General features: G+C 44.3%; 1 protein-coding gene across 1 annotated transcript; it reads right to left on the bottom strand.

Annotated features, from left to right (window-relative positions):
* Window positions 1-2,845: 2,845 nt before the first annotated feature.
* LOC100971439 (keratin, type I cuticular Ha3-II) lies at window positions 2,846-9,112 on the bottom strand. The gene is made up of 7 exons (XM_003813827.5): window positions 8,765-9,112; window positions 7,257-7,339; window positions 5,818-5,974; window positions 4,740-4,901; window positions 4,523-4,648; window positions 4,127-4,347; window positions 2,846-3,301 (listed from the first exon to the last, which is right to left on the bottom strand). Exons 1-7 carry the CDS (start codon window positions 9,110-9,112, stop codon window positions 3,184-3,186), a joined length of 1,215 nt encoding a protein of 404 aa, XP_003813875.4. The 3' UTR covers window positions 2,846-3,183.
* Window positions 9,113-16,390: the final 7,278 nt, after the last annotated feature.

Genomic DNA, 16,390 nt, shown 5'->3' with positions numbered 1-16,390 from the left:
CATGACCCAAGGATGGAGTTTTTGGCCCTCTGATGTTGAAAGGTGAGGCAGAGGATGTGAAAACCCTCACCGCACATCCTCTGTAGACTGGCCAGACCACTCCATGGTTGGTGGTCTCTTATCAGGAAGGAATGCCAGTCGGTTGCTGTGTTGAAACTGCAGAAGGCGGGAGGAAGGAATCCAGTCACAGCTTCAGATGATGGGCTCAAGGTGATAAAGGAATGATTCATCTGTTTCTTATTTTCCAGAGCTGGTTTCTGCTTACTCCTTAGGAAAGAATTCTGGTTAAAAGTTAATAAGGAGGGGGCATACTGAGGCATGTCTGACCTCCCATCCTGTCATGGTCAGGGACTCTGTTTTTTTCTTTCTTTCCTTCTTTTTTCTTTTTTCTTATTATACTTTAAGTTCTGGAATATATGTGCAGAACGTGCAGGTTTGTTACATAGGTGTACATGTGCCCTGGTGGTTTGCTCCACCCATCAGCCCATCATCTACATTAGGTATTTCTCCTAAGGCTATCCCTCCCCTAGCCCGCCACCCCCCAAAAGGCCCCAGTGTGTGATGATCCCTTCCCTGTGTCCACGTGTTCTCATTGTTCAACTCCCACTTATGAGTGAGAACATGCAGTGTTTGGTTTTCTGTTCCTGTGTTAGTTTGCTGAGAATGATGGTTTCCAGCTTCATCCTTGTCCCTGCAAAGGACATGAACACATCCTTTTTTATGGCTGCATAGTATCCCATGGTATATATGTGCCACATTTTCTTTATCCAGTCTATCATTATTGGGCATTTGGGTTGATTCCAGGCCTTTGCTATTGTGAACATTGCTGCAATAAACATACATGTGACTCTGTTTTTAAGGTTTCTCTTCGGTCCCCTTGGCCAAGACAGAGTCCGTTCAGTCAGCTGGGGGACTTAGGATTTTAGTTTTATTTCTCAGTGGTAACACTGACCCTTCCCAGATACTTCAGAAGAGCAATTTGGCTTTGTCCTGAGAAAAAGTGATCTCCCTGACACTCCTTTCTTTTATCCTCCAAGGAAAGCACCATGGCAGAGATAAGAACTAAGGACTGTTTTCCCTAGACCCATGTTTTCCACTGACACAACATCAAACATAGAAACAAGTTTTGCTTAATATTTTATAAATTGAACACTAAAAACAAAGTGTATTTACTGTGTTGAGAACTTTGACCTCTCACTCACAAAACGTGCAACTGGGTATTTGGGAGGCACTGTTCCTGGTGAAGGTAGCTGAGAGGTAACTATCAGTGGGCAGTAATCCCAGCATGTGTGGAGAACTGCCGGGATAAATTGAACAAGGGTGGTTTGCATGAGGCATGCAGTAGCTCCAGGGAATGAACTCTCCCTGAGGAAAGAGAGAATAGAGTCCACAAACTGGGTCTAAGACATTCTGAGCAGAGCATGGAGTATCACTCAGATGGTCTTCCAAGGTCTCCTGTCTAAGCTGCAGCAACATCAACTACAAAGGAGTAGATATTAAGTGAACTAGAATATGAGAGCACAAGAATTTAAGACTGGCCAGGCGCAGTGGCTCACACTTGTAATCCCAGCAATTTGGGAGGCTGAAGTAGGCAGATCACTTCAGCCCAGGAGTTCAAGACCAGCGTGGATAACCCAGCGAAACCCCTCTCTACAAATAATACAAAAATTGGCCATGCATGGTGGTGCATGCCTGTAGTCCCATGTACTCAAGAGGCTAAAGTGGGAGGATAGCCTGAGCCTGGGAAGTTCAAGGCTGCAGTGAGCCGTGATCATGCTGCTGCACTCCAGCTGGGGTGACAGAGTGAGACTCTGTCTCCAAAAAAAAAAAAACAATTTAAGAATTTAAGACTGACATGTGATGATGGAACCGGCATCATCACAGCAGGGGAGATAGTATCAGCTTCATCTCAAGGAGAGAAGACATAATTAGCAGATTGGTTAATCTGGGAACAATCTGCAGACTGAGGGAGTGGCCTTGGCACAAACCACAGCACGCACAGTGATGGGAGCCATTAACCTTGGCTAGACATCAGCAGGCACCAGTAGGGGCCAGGCACCAGTACCGTGGTCACTGTTAGCATTTGCAAACACCTGACTTGTAATATCCTAATTTGATTCTAAATAACTTTGAGGGGGAGGGTCCCGAAATTCATATGTAGTTCCCATGGTTAAACAATTCAAGTGAGAAAAGAAACACTTTCAAAATAGGTTGGGTATTGCTCAAATATGGAAGATGGCAAGGTGGTGCTTTTTAGTATTGAGTTATTCAGTATTTCACAAAGGAGAGTTTCAGAGATGTTTTGAGCACTAACAGCATTGTGTCTCCCCAGGAGGATGTATAAGCTCTGGGTGCTTGTTTGAAATCAATTTTGTCCTCTCATAACCACACCTCATGTGTAACTGACAAGCAGAGAGTGAACTCTGGGTTCAGTCCTGCCATTGATCCTTCCTCACTGTGAGGAAGAGAAAAAATTAGTAGCACAATTCCTGGCATTTGGTAGGTGTTCAATAAATATTAACTTCTGTCATCCCTGCTAGGGACTTAAAAGAATGAGTGGAACTGTCTAGAGATGCTCACCGTTGCATTTTACTGAGTAAGGTCCCATGAGAAATATGTTTATCATATTCAGATGAGGCCTCTTGTCCTAGTGATCCTACTTGTTTTATGCTGGCCTAAGTGGATGCTGGGACTCACTGTGCTTAATGAATGTTAATGAAGGTGATGAAGACCTTTTAGGAGATGATTAACCTATAAAGTCCTCCTTCTGCTTTCAAGTGGCTTTATAAGAAGCACACAGAGAGTCAACACTTTGAAAAGAATGAATACAAATGAGAATCATGTCTGCTTTGCAAGAGGAAAGTTTATTAGGCGATTTGGGGAACTGCAATAAAGGTAGAAGCAGCAGAGAGAACAAAACACCTCGTATGCCACTGTCACAGCTCCAACCTCTGACCATCAGAACTCAGACTGACTACAGGAGAGGGACCTGGGGTGAGGAGGATCAAGTAGCCCTAGGCTCAGAGTCAGACCCAAACGCTGGGCATTTGTTCTCCTTCCAGACCATGATTTGTGGTGATGCCTCGGGGTGGGGTCCGGTGGCTGATGGTTGTCAGAGAGGCAGAACTGGCCCACCGATGGTAGTTCTGTCTTCATGCTATACTTCTGCTGGCCCCAGGGTATCTAGTACCCAAAGGTGTTGCAAGGCCCACAGCGGGAACGAGGACCGCAAGGATTGGTGACACAGGGTCCAATGGGCTTTTCACATGCATTGGTGGTGGCGCAGGGGTTGGAGGGCAGCCTGGGATGCAGAAGCATTAGACTGTCAGCATGAGAAGGGTGATTCAAACAAGAGAGACTCAATCCAAAGAGACACAGAAACAAGCAGAACCCGTTCTCTGATGTCCTAGGAAGCCATGCCTTGTTTGGATCACTCCTTCTACAGAGTTCTGATACAGTGGCAGAAATGAGCAAAGAATATGTAAGGTGGAATCCCAGCCTTCCTTGTATGACCCTAGACACACAAGAAAGTCACTTCCTCCTTCTAAGCCTCAGCTTTCCCACCTGTAAGGTAGGACTGGTAGTACCAACCACACAGGATTATGAAAATTCCACAAGATTGTGTTCATAAAAATATTATGTTCGCTGGCAACTGCTGTACTGTTAGTTATTGATCATCATCCCTATTGACACTCAAATGCTCATCTATAAGAAGGTGATAATGATTCCCACTCTGCCTGCCTCAGATGATTCTAACAAGAATTAATGAAACGGTGGATTTGAAAGTTCTGTTTAAATCAGAAAAAGTGATCATTGTTACAGTTTCATTTTCCTTTTTGTGGTGACAAGACAGTCCTGAAGACAGAAAGATTTATTTGGCCATCAACATCCAAAAAATCTCTACTGGAGGAAGGAGTCAAGTCCCATGACTATCTTTTGTAAAAGAAAGTATCTTTAGCCCAGAAAATGTTAGCAACAAATATCCTATACTTCCCACGGCTGTAATATAAAACTCTGGCCTCTACAGACAGATTGGCACCTGAAACTTGATTTTCAAAGTCCCTATTTTATCCTACAGTAGAACAGTGCCTGTCCCTTGCAGGGGTGCCGCCCGTCAGGTACTCACTTGCAGTCCTCGCTCTCCAGCAGACTCCGGTACGTGTTGATCTCGCACTCCAGCCGCGCCCGCACGTCCAGCAGCACCTGATACTCCTGGTTCTGCCGCTCCAGGTCACTGCGGATCTCCGCCAGCTGGGACTCCACGTTGGTGATCAGTCTCTGCACCTGGGACAGCTGGGAGCTGTAGCGGGCCTCGCTCTCCGTCAGCGTGTTTTCCAGAGAGTCTCGCTGTGGTGGGGAAGATCAGGAATGTCAGAGAGCTGCTCCTTATACGGTTCCTCCATGGGGTTCCAAAGAACTCACAAGCTCCAAGAGCTAAGGAGAGTGTGTGGCCCCAAGGGCATCCCCAAGACTCTGCCTCCCAAGTTCCCATCGCTCACCAGCAGGTCTGAACAATACACACCAGGTTGTGCTGGGCCTGCAACTCAATCTCCAGGGCATTGACCGTGCGTCTCAGCTCGATGATCTCCGCCTGGTAGGACTGCAGCTGCTCCGAGCTGGATACCACCTGCTTGTTCAGCTCCTCGGTCTGAAACACCCAAGGGGAGAAAGGATCAGACCCTGCCTCCGGGCCCCTGGGGGGCCTCGGGTCCTGAGTGGACACGTGCTTAGATGCCCACCTGCGTGGCGAACCATTGCTCCACTTCTCTGCGGTTGGTTTCCACCAGGGCCTCATACTGACTCCTGGTCTCGTTCAGGACCTGGTTCAGGTCCACAGCGGGAGCAGCGTCCACCTCCACGTTGAGGCGGTCTCCAAGCTGGCAGCGCAAGGTGTTGACTTCCTAATGGAGAAAAGGGAAGAAATAAACCCACAGAAAGAAGTCTATCAATAACTTCTTTGAGGCAGTTCAATATAATGGGAAGAGGATTGCATTGCAGCTTAGGAAACATGAGTTGAAGCCCAGCTGTCACCTCTAGAAATTCTGGCCGCTTCTCTGAATCCCTTCCCTCATCTGTATGATAAGGCTGCTTCATTAAATGATTGCTAATATTTCTACCCAGTCCAAGATTCTATCATTTCTTTCTTATTTCCTCTTTGCTCAGTGATAAGTCTGGCATGATAATTGGCTTACAATTGTTGCTACTTAAATATAGAGAAACCAGGTTTCATTCCTCCTATTTATTTCATGGGATACTACTAGAGTATGACACATGTTTTCATCATGAAAACGTCTAATGTTTGAGAAATGCATCTGATTTCGTAGTATTGCATTCAGCCATGAGATCTGAATCAACCATTATTTGAGTTATTTCATTTCTCCTGGTTTTCCCATCCATCAGTTCATCCATCCATCCATTCATCCATCCATCCATTTATCTAGCTTGAGTTCTAGTTACCTAGGTGAAACAGAGTGTAAGAATGTTTTCTATCTCCTTCCAATCTTGGTCATTAACCTACCTGGCACCTCTTCAGAAGCTAATAGATAGCATCAAACAGTAGACAGTAGTTTAAAGATATTTGTGTGACCTTTCAGCCATACATGTCTGGTCCCAAGGGGAAATAGGTCAGCTTACCACACTCCTTTATGTAAAAAAGGTAAGCTGTCACTCATTTCCCAACAAGCCCCAAAGTATGTTTTGAGCAACCAGCAAAATGTTGTTAGGTCTAGGGTGCTTAGCAAATCAAATCCTACCTTATCCTATTCAGGGGGATCACAGAGCTCTCAGTATTGGGATATTGGGGACTGGGACTCTTACCTGCTCATGGTTCTGCTTGAGGGACAGCAGCTCCTCCTTCAGGGACTCCATCTGGGCCTCCAGGTCAGACCTGCACAGGGTCAGCTCATCCAGAATCCTGCGCAGGCTGTTGATGTCGGACTCCACCAGCTGCCGCAGGGACTGCTCCGTCTGGTACCTGCACACACAGCCGGAGGTCAAAAGAGGTCCAAAAAAAAAAAAAAGTCTTCATTTCCTGGCCTTTACTTGGCTGACTTAGTCAATTTTATTATATTTTGAAATATTTCAAATTTTAAAAATTAAGGGAGAAAATACCCCTGTACTTAGTGAGGCCTATTTTGTCACTGAGACACACAGAAAAGGTATTGGTGGAATGCCTGTGGATAGTTTAGTCTAACACGAACTAAGTTTGTTCTAAGACTCTCGTTTACAAGTTGCTATCAACTAAGCCCTGCTGCTTTTGCCATCTCAAGTGAATCAGTGCCCTTCGTAAGCCTGCTCCGGGTTGTCCTGCCATCCTTTCCAGCCTTGCCAAGAAGCAATCTAGTGTTGTGGAAGAAACACTGAATTCAGAGTTAGAGCCAGTCTTCTCATTAAATGACTGTAGATAGATACCTTTATCTCTCTGAGGCTTGATTTCCTCAACTGTAAAATGAAGACAAAACTAACACCTCATAGGGTTGGACTGAAGACGATATATGTAAAATTATATTGTAAAATGTAAGATCCCAGGAAAATGCAAAGGATTCTCATGATTGTAATAATGGTCATACCTAAAAGTATTGATTGATTCTCTGAAAGGCAATGGATTTTGCCTCCTGTTTTTGTGGTTTAATAACTTCTTTTTGGGGGGTTGACAGTGACTAATGTATACAAAGAGACCAATGTGAAAATCACTTTTAAACTTACTCCAGACATTGGGTTGAAAAGGAGTAAGAATGGATGGTGTCTTACAATCAAACTTAAAGCACAGGGCTGCGCGCAGTGGCTCATGCCTGTAATCCCAGCAGTTTGGGAGGCTGAGGCGGGTGGATCGCTTGAGGTCAGGAGTTCAAGACCAGCCTGACCAACATGGTAAAACCCCGTCTCCACTAAAAATATAAAAATTAGCTGGGCCTGCTGGCGCATGCCTATAATTCCAGCTACGAGGAAGGCTGAGGCAGGAAAATCACTTGAATCCGGGAGGCGGAGGTTGCAGTGAGCCAAGATTGCATCACAGCACTCCAGCCTGGATGAGAGAGGGAGACTCCATCTCAAAATAAAAAAATTTAAAAAAAAAAACTTAAAACACAGAATCTGAGCACCTATTGAAGAGGCTTTGACATTTAACCTAATCCTAACCCAATGCAAGAATCTTCCCAATAGAAACTTCTGCTTCCACATTCCAGGATAGGGAGCTCATCACTTTGTAATTCAGCCTGTCCATTACTAGACTGCTCTGATGGTTAGGAAAATCTTACTTGGTTCTGAAGTCATCTGCAGCCAGCTTGGCATTGTCGATCTGCACCACCAGCCTGGCATTCTCAGACTTGCTGCACAGGATCTGGGGATAGGATTAATCATGAAATGGGTTATTCTAAGAAATGCCTTGTGCCTTAAAGTGAAATGCTATTTTCTTTCAGCCACATTCCTCCCAAATAGCTTTGAGTCCTTGCAGATTTTCAGCTCTGAGATAAAAGGAGGATTTGATCATAAAACTGACCATTTCAAAACCGGACAACCAATGTGAATTCATCATGAATTCTATTCTTATCTGCTTCTGGCTTCCTGCAATAATTGAGGTTACTGGGTATCCAACCCTTTGGTTGGGTGACCAACCATCACAGTTTACTTAGGACTGAGGGGTTCCTGGGATGCTAAAATGGGAAAAATCCCAGGCAAGCCAGAACAACTTGGTTATCCAACACTCATACCACCCTTGTTCCACCTGCTAACTTCTCTCCACTCTCCCCTCATATTGCCCTTGTTCATGTCTTTGCAAAAAGCTTCTTGCTCTACCCAGAATGCCCTCACCCACTAGCAAGACCCCTTGTGTAACCCACATACTTAATCAATAACACTTCTTATGACTTTTGTGTGATCATTTTGTTTCCACATCTATCTCCCCTGTTAGACTGTGAGCTCCTGAAGGAAGGAGACCATCTTACTCAGTACATTATCCCCCACTCCAGCACTGTGCCTAACACTCTCCAACTCTGGGTAAATAAATGAATGATATTCAAATAGCACAACCCCTTTCTGGCATCTAATTTTCCAGATCTACAGAACAGTGGACAGTCAATTCCCTCCCAGAATCAAGGGCTTGTACAATTGGATATAAACTCCCACTCATCCTTCAAACCCCACTCAGACATTGCCTCTTCTGGGATCCCTCCCAAACCTACACCAGGTATTCAGTCCCAATTCTCTGTGGACTCTTTACTTATATCTACTTCTCTTCCAGAATGGATGGCCCCATATTGTCATGTGTACACATGGCTGCTCTAGAGGATGGTCCATGTGTCTGTAGATATTGCTGGAGTCAACAGCTCTCTTGTGTTGCCATAAATGCTATATTTTGCTACAGCTTTGAAAGGCTTTAAATATTTGAAGATTTACTTAGGAAATTCTTAGCATAGAAAATAATTCAGGTGCATACTTTCTGAAAATGCGATAATGCTCTGAAAACAAAACCAGGGTATCATAATCAAACCAAAAAATCAGATATTCTGGTTTGGAGTAAGATGCCATGTAAGATTGCTATGACTGATTTTGGTCTAATGCTTCACTCTAACACCAGCCTGCATCCTTCCTTTGTGGCTCTACAACAGATTTTCTAAGACTACTTGATGTCATACCTAAGCCAGTGAGTCTATGTCTTCATCATTCTCAGCATTACTGTGAACAGACTTAGATCCATTCACAGTTTAGTATGTCATGTATAGATAAGTAGTTCATTAAGCTGGCAGTGTGGTGCCCACCTCCTCACCTTCTGCTGGAGCTCCTCAATGGTCTTGAAATAGGACTGGTAACTGGGGCACAGCAAGGGCTCCTGCTGCTGGGACCGCTCCCGGATGAGGTTCTCCAGCTCCGCGTTGTCCCGCTCCAGCTGACGCACCTTCTCCAGGTAGCTGGCCAGGCGGTCGTTCAGGAACTGCATGGTCTCCTTCTCGCTGCCATTGAAGGAGCCCTCGCAGAACCAGTTGCAGTTGCTCACATTGGCGGGGATGTTGCAGGCCCCGGGCAGGGTGTAGCCGTGGCAGCTGGGGGGCACGCAGGGCCGGGAGGAGCAGCTGGTGCGGCAGCTCAGGCTGGGCAGGCAGAAGTTGTAGGGCATGGTGCAGGGAGGCAGTGGAGCTCTGGAAGTCAGTTTGAAAACCTGATTCCTTTTCCCTGGGATAAGCCTTGGTCCTTTCCAGGGCTTTATATTCTGTTAGCAGTGGGTGTGGCAACCATGTCAAGTATTCCTCCTTTTTACCTCATTTGCTGATTTTTCCATTTGTTATTTAGCCACTTCACCTGAGTCCTATACCTCATTAAATGTTTTACTCTGGCTTCTTGCTAAGTCAGGACTCCTCACAAAACATGCTGATTGGTTAAGTAAGAGCTTCATGGTTTGGCTTCAAAGTGACCAACCTTGCCTGTAGCAGTGCTTATCCATGGGACATTGAGCTAGAGTGACAGCTGGGCCCTGTCCCCAGAGTAGGGGGCACATACGTGCCTCTTTCTCCTAAATGAGGAAAGGCTTGTGTCTCATCCAGTTCATATTCAATTAAGACTCTGTGAGAAAAGCCATGTAAGGAAACCCGTCTAGAAACTAGACTATGTGATAGGGAATCCTGGAAGCTGAAATGAGAAAGGACTTACAAGGCCATTGGTTCAGGGCCCGTTTGCAGTTCCATCCAGGCAGATGGAGGCAACTCTACCCTCTTCATATGGGGCTGCAGGAAGCCACCCACCTCCGTTTCTACTAGTATTCAGTGTTCACAGAACATTAAGAAACCTAAATTTTGGGAGCACCTACTCTGCATGAAGCACTGTGCTCCATGCCTGTGCACAGCGTGACTCTGTCATTGGTGATGGGTCCTGCTTGCTGAGCCTCCACTGTGCACCAGGCACAGTGCCAGGCACCTCATATGCACCAGCTCCTTCAGTCCTCTCAAAATGCTGCAAGGGTTTGTAGATAAGGACCCTAAGCCTCTGAGAGGTCTCCCAAGGTCACAGAGCTTCTACATGATGGAGCCAGGGTTCAAATACAGATCTCTCTAATTCCAGTGTCCACACTCTGTCATATTACATGTCTCTCTCTTCCAATCTTTTCAGTACTGAGATGCAATAATGCAAAAAATACAGATTGAGCTCCATTGAGCTCAATCAGTGCTGACAATATCCTAAATTAGAATGGGCCAAAAAATAACAAGCCTGTTTTTTACTTATTAAAGAACCAAAAGTCACTTCTATGCTGAAGGAAGGAAGTTTACTAAGTGAAAATGCATTATACCCACTAGAAGCTTGAAAAAAAAAAAAAAGGAAACCCTTGGTTGATCTGAGGGAGAAATACCCAAGCCTAGCTCTCCAAAGGATATGACCCTGAAAATCCACCACTATGTCATGTGCATGAAGTGGCATTTTATGACCATTGGCACATTTTGGCAAGCAGATGCTCTACTCTCATGCATTCCAGATGGAGCTATGAAATATGAGGATTTTATGTTTAATCTATCAGTGCTCAAATTCTGAAAGATACTCCTCCAAGTTGTTCCTTTCGGAAGCTACATATTAAGTCTTGCCATACAAGAATTCTTTTCCTACAGGTGACCTGCCATTCCTCAGATCACCCTTCCTTCAAACTTGCCCTCACAGCTTGGGACACATTCTTTTGGTTATCCTCATTGAAGGCCAATCTTCATCTTCTATGGGTGTGTTTATTTTTGGAACCAGCCAGAAGTCATTTGAAACCACACCTAGTGCATAGGGTGAATAACCAAACTGCATAGCATCTTTAATGGGTCAGAAACAGGTTGTGACTACAAAATAATAATGTGTGTTTTCTTGGGTGACTCTGGAAGTCATTTCCAAGGAGAAGCTTCAAATATGCTTTTATAAAGGACAGCAGCTTTGGGGCAAACATGTGGTCTTCCAGGGTGAATGCATTGAAGGTACTGATATCCTCCCCTACAATCACAATCCACAACTTTCTGCCCCTCCTGCCTGAATCTCTAATTTTTTTTTTTTTTTTTTTTTTTGAGACAGAGTCTCACTCTATTGCTCTATTGCCCAGGCTAGAGTGCAGTGGTGCAATCTCAGCTCACTGCAACCTCCGCCTCCCAGGTTCAAGCTATTCTCCTGTCTCACCCTCCCTAGTAGCTGGGATTACAGGCGTGCACCACCTGTAATGTGCCTGGCTAATTTTTGTATTTTTAGTAGAGACGGGGTTTCACTATGTTGGGCAGGCTGGTCTCGATCTCCTGACGTCAGGTGATCCACCCGCCTCAGCCTCCCAAAGTGCTGGGATTACAGGAGTGAGCCACCGCACCCGGTCTGAATCTCTACCTTTAAAATGATTCCACCATCAGTGAGATGTGGCATGGGCATACTGGTTTAAAATCAGTACCAAACCATTAAAGTCCTATTGGATGAGATCAAATAACATAAAGCAAATAGCTGAATTCATTAGCTTTTCTCTAATTACCTTGTGTTCTTCTCTCCTTCTTCTACGTCCCAAGCTTCAAAAGGAAAAATCTGACAATGGCACTTTTTAAAGAAAAGGAAAGGAATAGTGTGTCACAGACTGGTAAATATGTCCACAGGGATCCCTATAACCATTGCTGTAGCTTCTACCTCAGTCACAGTGGAATAATCCAGAGATAAGTATCCTTGTGTCTTTAAAAGTGGAGGTCAGAGTTTAGAAAACACAACTATTCCCACATCTTGAGTAGAAGTAACTATAATTTCTGCACAGCTACTTGGCCATTATATACTAATAGTTGGAAGAACTTGGGTCTATGGAGAAAAGAGCCAAGTTTCAATTAGCTTCTCACAAAGTCTGGAAGGCAATTGCTTTTTACTTACTCCACTTGCTGTGTACTGTGAATTCTTATCTTTACATGGGTGATGCTATTGTCTCTGTTCAATGGCCCTTCATTAAACATGACGAGTAAGTCAAATCCTAACAAACCGAAAGGTTTTATACATGCCCATGTAATAGCGGCAGATGCTATGGTTGAGGCTTCTGGTCTTAAGATGTGAGCAAATTGCAGTTGAGGTTTAAGGATGCTATTTATTATGGAAGCCCGGGCTATTTCCATAGAAGAGATCACATGCCAACCCACCAGTGATGCTTAACCACGGAGTGGACATAGGATGGGTCTTCTGCTGAGGCCACCTTCCTCATTGTGGGACTTCAAAGGCATTAGGAGGCCTCCCTCCTTCTTCCCAAAGCCATCTTCTCCAATGTCCAGGCTCTGGTGCTTGAAATTGTCACCATGAGAAATGTAAAATTTATTCTTTTAGAAATACGAAGTTACATTGGGCTACTTGAAAATTAATTATATTTTAATATGTACAAATGAGAAGGAGAGGCCAGGAGCAGTATCACTACATGCACACAGAGCAAGAAGATGGACTTTTTGCCAAAGAGGGATCCCAGAGGGAATTAGAAAAGCAGAAAGACTGTCCAATAACAACCCCAGCCCATGGTTTTGGGCCAGTCTGTTAGAGCTTCCTAGAAGAGCAGAAGATAGGGCTTCCACAAACTGTTCCATAAAGGCAACTGTTGTCAATTTATCAATCCTCCAGCCTCAGGACATTGAGAGGAGAAATTGAAGGGGTAATTCAGGAAATAAGCCAACAAGTTTGGCCCTGTTCAATGGGGCTTCTGATAAGGGACAAGCAGGAGAGGGGCTGAAGAATGAGCCAGGTCAGCATTAAGCTAGGCTGAGCAAAAACAGATACAAACACCTCAAAATGGAACTCAGGAGCTAGTTCTACAAATCCTCTCCAGAGCCACCATGTTTCTCTTACACTCAGTCTTGGACTCCCAATGGGAATGGAGTCTTGGAGTCTTCAGGGACCAAGCCAAGTCAGAAAAATACAAAGTTCATCTATGCTATGTGTTTTTTTTTAACTTTTATTTTAAGTTGAGGGATACAAGTGCAGGTTTGTTACATAGATAAACTTGTGTCATGGGAGTTTGTTTTACAGATTATTTCATCACCCAGGTATTAAGCCTAGTACCCATTAGTTATTTTTCCTGATCCTCTCCCTCCTCCCACCCTCTACCCTCCAGAAGGCTCCAGTGTGTGTTGTTCCCCTCTATATGTCCACGTGTTCTCATCATTCAGCTCCCACGAGATCTATGCTATGTTTTTGACTACTCTAGACTATCAACTCAGTCTAGAATAGACAAGAGCATGGCACAGTCCAGGACGATGTAATTTAATGGTGCTAGTCTTCCTGAAAAATCTGGATCCAGGGCCCACTCAGAGATGGAATGAAAACCTATATATGTGTCCTGCTCTGCAGATCAAGGGAGAGGGCAGATGCTAAAACCTTTTGACAGTACACAGAAGATAAAGCAAAGTCAGCTGAGTACAAATGTGTTGTGTTGAACTTTTGCATTACACTCACTATCACGTTGGTGATTTGAGACAGACATGAAAAAACCATGGAAATACAGCTTCTTCCCTCAGCCTCCCACAGACTCTGTTCTCTTTATAATCACCAGGAGTCTCCCCATTGCTTTAACCAGTAGATTTGTCTGATTCTCACCATCCTTGCCCTGGATGCTGTTGACAACTCTTTCATTAGAGCTCCAACTTCTTTTGATTTCTGTGTCCTTTAAGGTGCTTCTCCACTTCCCTCTCAAACTGCTTGCAACCAGATGTCATCTCTGTCCTCAAGATCTGGCAAAACCAAGGCTGAACCTCACATCAGGGACTTTGGAGAGCCCCAGCTGAACTCTGTGGTTTCTATCAGTGGTCCTCAAGGTTCTTCTATTCCCTGCTAGCCTCCATTGGACAGTCTTAACAATTCCTATAGCTCTAATTATCATCTTTATTTACCCAGCTCTCCGACATCTCCCTCAAATCTAGTTATTCTTCTCCAGGTCTCTCCAATGGAGACTCATTGTTGTTTCGTTTTCTCAGGCTGAAAATCTTCAGACCCATAGTAGGTGTTTGTGATGGTTAATTTAATGTATCAACTTGACTGGGCCAAGGGATGCCCAGATAGCTGGTAAAACATTATTTCTGGGTATGTGTGTAAAGGTGTTTCTAAAAGAGATCAGCATTTGAATCAGGAGAGTGAGTAAAGATCACCCTCACTAATGTGGGCAAGTGTCCTCCAATGTGGGTAGTCAAATAGAACCAAAAGGTAGAAGAAAGGCAAATTATTTCTCTCATTGACCGGTAAGGGAGAAGCAGGAGAGGGTCTGGAGAATAGGCCAGGTCAGTAGTAAGCTATGCTGAGCAAAGACAGACACAGACACCTCAAAACGGAACTCGGGATCTAGTTCCACAAACCCTCTCCAGAGCCATCATTGTTTCTCTTACACTCAGTCCTACACTCCCAATGGGAATAGAGTTGAACTGGGACATCCATCTTCTCCTGCCCTCTAACATCAATGCTCCCAGTTCTTGAGCCTTCAGTCTCAAACCAGGACTTACACCACCAGCCTTCCTGATTCTCAGTCCTTTGGGTTTGGATTGGAATTATACCACTGGCTTTCCTGGGCCTCCACCTTGAAGACAGCAGATTATGAAACTTCTCAGCCTCCATAATCATATAAGCTAATTCCTCATAATAAATCTCTTTCTATGTATCTATACATAGCCTACTGTTTCTGTTTTTCTGGATAACCCTAATACAGTGTGTGATCAGTACTAGTTTCCTTCCTTTTCTTTCCATTGTTCCTCTATCTCTACTCAGCTTCCATATTTAAGCCATGCCTCTAAAACCTACCCCTCTTTGGCCTCACTCTCCTCCACTTATCTCAGTCCTTATTGTCTCTCACCTCTTAATTGATCTTCCTTCTATTTCATCCAGCTTCTAGGACTCCTCACAACCCAACCTGTACACAGCTGCCAGATATATCATATGGCAAACTCCCTTACAAGAAAATCTCATGTATAATCATTCGGAGCACTTCCAAATATGGCCGTACCTAACTACCTTGCAGTTTCATCTCCTATTACCACACTTACCCTCTGTTCTAGGCTAGGGATTGGGTTGTCAATTTCTAAACACACCTCATAACTCCTCCAGGCAAAGTTCAGGCTCAGGAAAACTTTCCCTCTTCTTTTTTTTTGAGACAAAGTCTCACTCTATCATCCAGGCTGGAGTGCAGTGGCACGATCTTGGCTCACTGCAACCTCCGCCTCTTGGGTTCAAGCTATTCCCCTGCCTCAGCCTCCTGAGTAGCTGGGACTACAGGTGTGTGCCAATATGCCTGGCTAATTTTTTTTTTTTTTTTGTATTTTCAGTACAGATGGGGTTTCACCGTGTTAGCCAGGATGGTCTCAATCTCCTGACCTCATGATCCACCTGCCTCAGCCTCCCAAAGTGCTGGGATTACAGGCGTGAGCCACTGCGCCTGGCCAAAGCTTTCCCTCTTCTATGGCCTACACACACTCACCTGACCAGACATTTCCCAGCAAACTTTATTTCAGAATTATGCTAATATCATACAGTAATCATTGATTGAAGTTGAAACTATGGGAAGTATATAAAGTTTTAATAACCTTCTCATGAATTTTCATCAGTGTTACTCTTCCTTATTTATTCCACTTACAGTATTCCATGGTTTACATTGTCTTTAATTAAGTGATGATATTGCCTCTACTGAAGGGCCTGCAGTCAACAAGACAGGCACACAAAATTTATATCAACAGAACATTTGGGTTTTCAAGGCTTTGATTGAGTGCTCCCTCCTTGGAGCCTCTTCTTTTCATTCTCTCACACATCTGAAATTCGTAATTCTTTATCTACACCTTTCTTGAGCCACACTGATATTTGTCTATGATGACTGTAGCTTTGTCTCATCCACTCTAAACTGTAAAACATGCTGTGGGCCGAGACTGGGATTCACTTATTTGTGTTTCTCAGTACCGCCCACAGTACCCAGCACACACTATAGATGATTGATTGCAGTTGTGTCAATCAGATAGGATTAAATTAAATGGATAATTGAGACTGGCCTATAAAATTGAAAGCTTTAAAAATTCAGGGATGAAGCAAGTGGGGTGTGGGGTAAGATTAATGTTTTGGGGGAGATGTTTAATGAACATTGGCCTTTCTTGGAATTATAGAAAATGAAATGATAAAGAGGCTATGGAAGAACATTATGGATAAGACCAAAGATTTAGGGGAAAGAATAAACTTGAAGAGGGGAAAGGTAAGGACTGCATTTAAAGGGTCTATCTGGAGGACAACATGTCAGGCATAACAAGTGGGCAGCAAGATGAACCAGTTTGGGAAAAATACGTTTTAGTCCAATTAAACATGATGTAATGACCTGATACCAAGTGAAGCTGTCATATGCGCAACAGAAAACCTGGAAACTGAGCTGAGATGAGAGGGAGATGTGGCAGTCAGCAGCATAGAGGAGCTAGATCTA

This window comes from Pan paniscus, chromosome 19 (genome assembly GCF_029289425.2).
Source record: "Pan paniscus chromosome 19, NHGRI_mPanPan1-v2.0_pri, whole genome shotgun sequence".
Lineage (NCBI taxonomy): Eukaryota > Metazoa > Chordata > Mammalia > Primates > Hominidae > Pan > Pan paniscus.
This window is presented reverse-complemented; position numbering and strand designations above follow the sequence as displayed.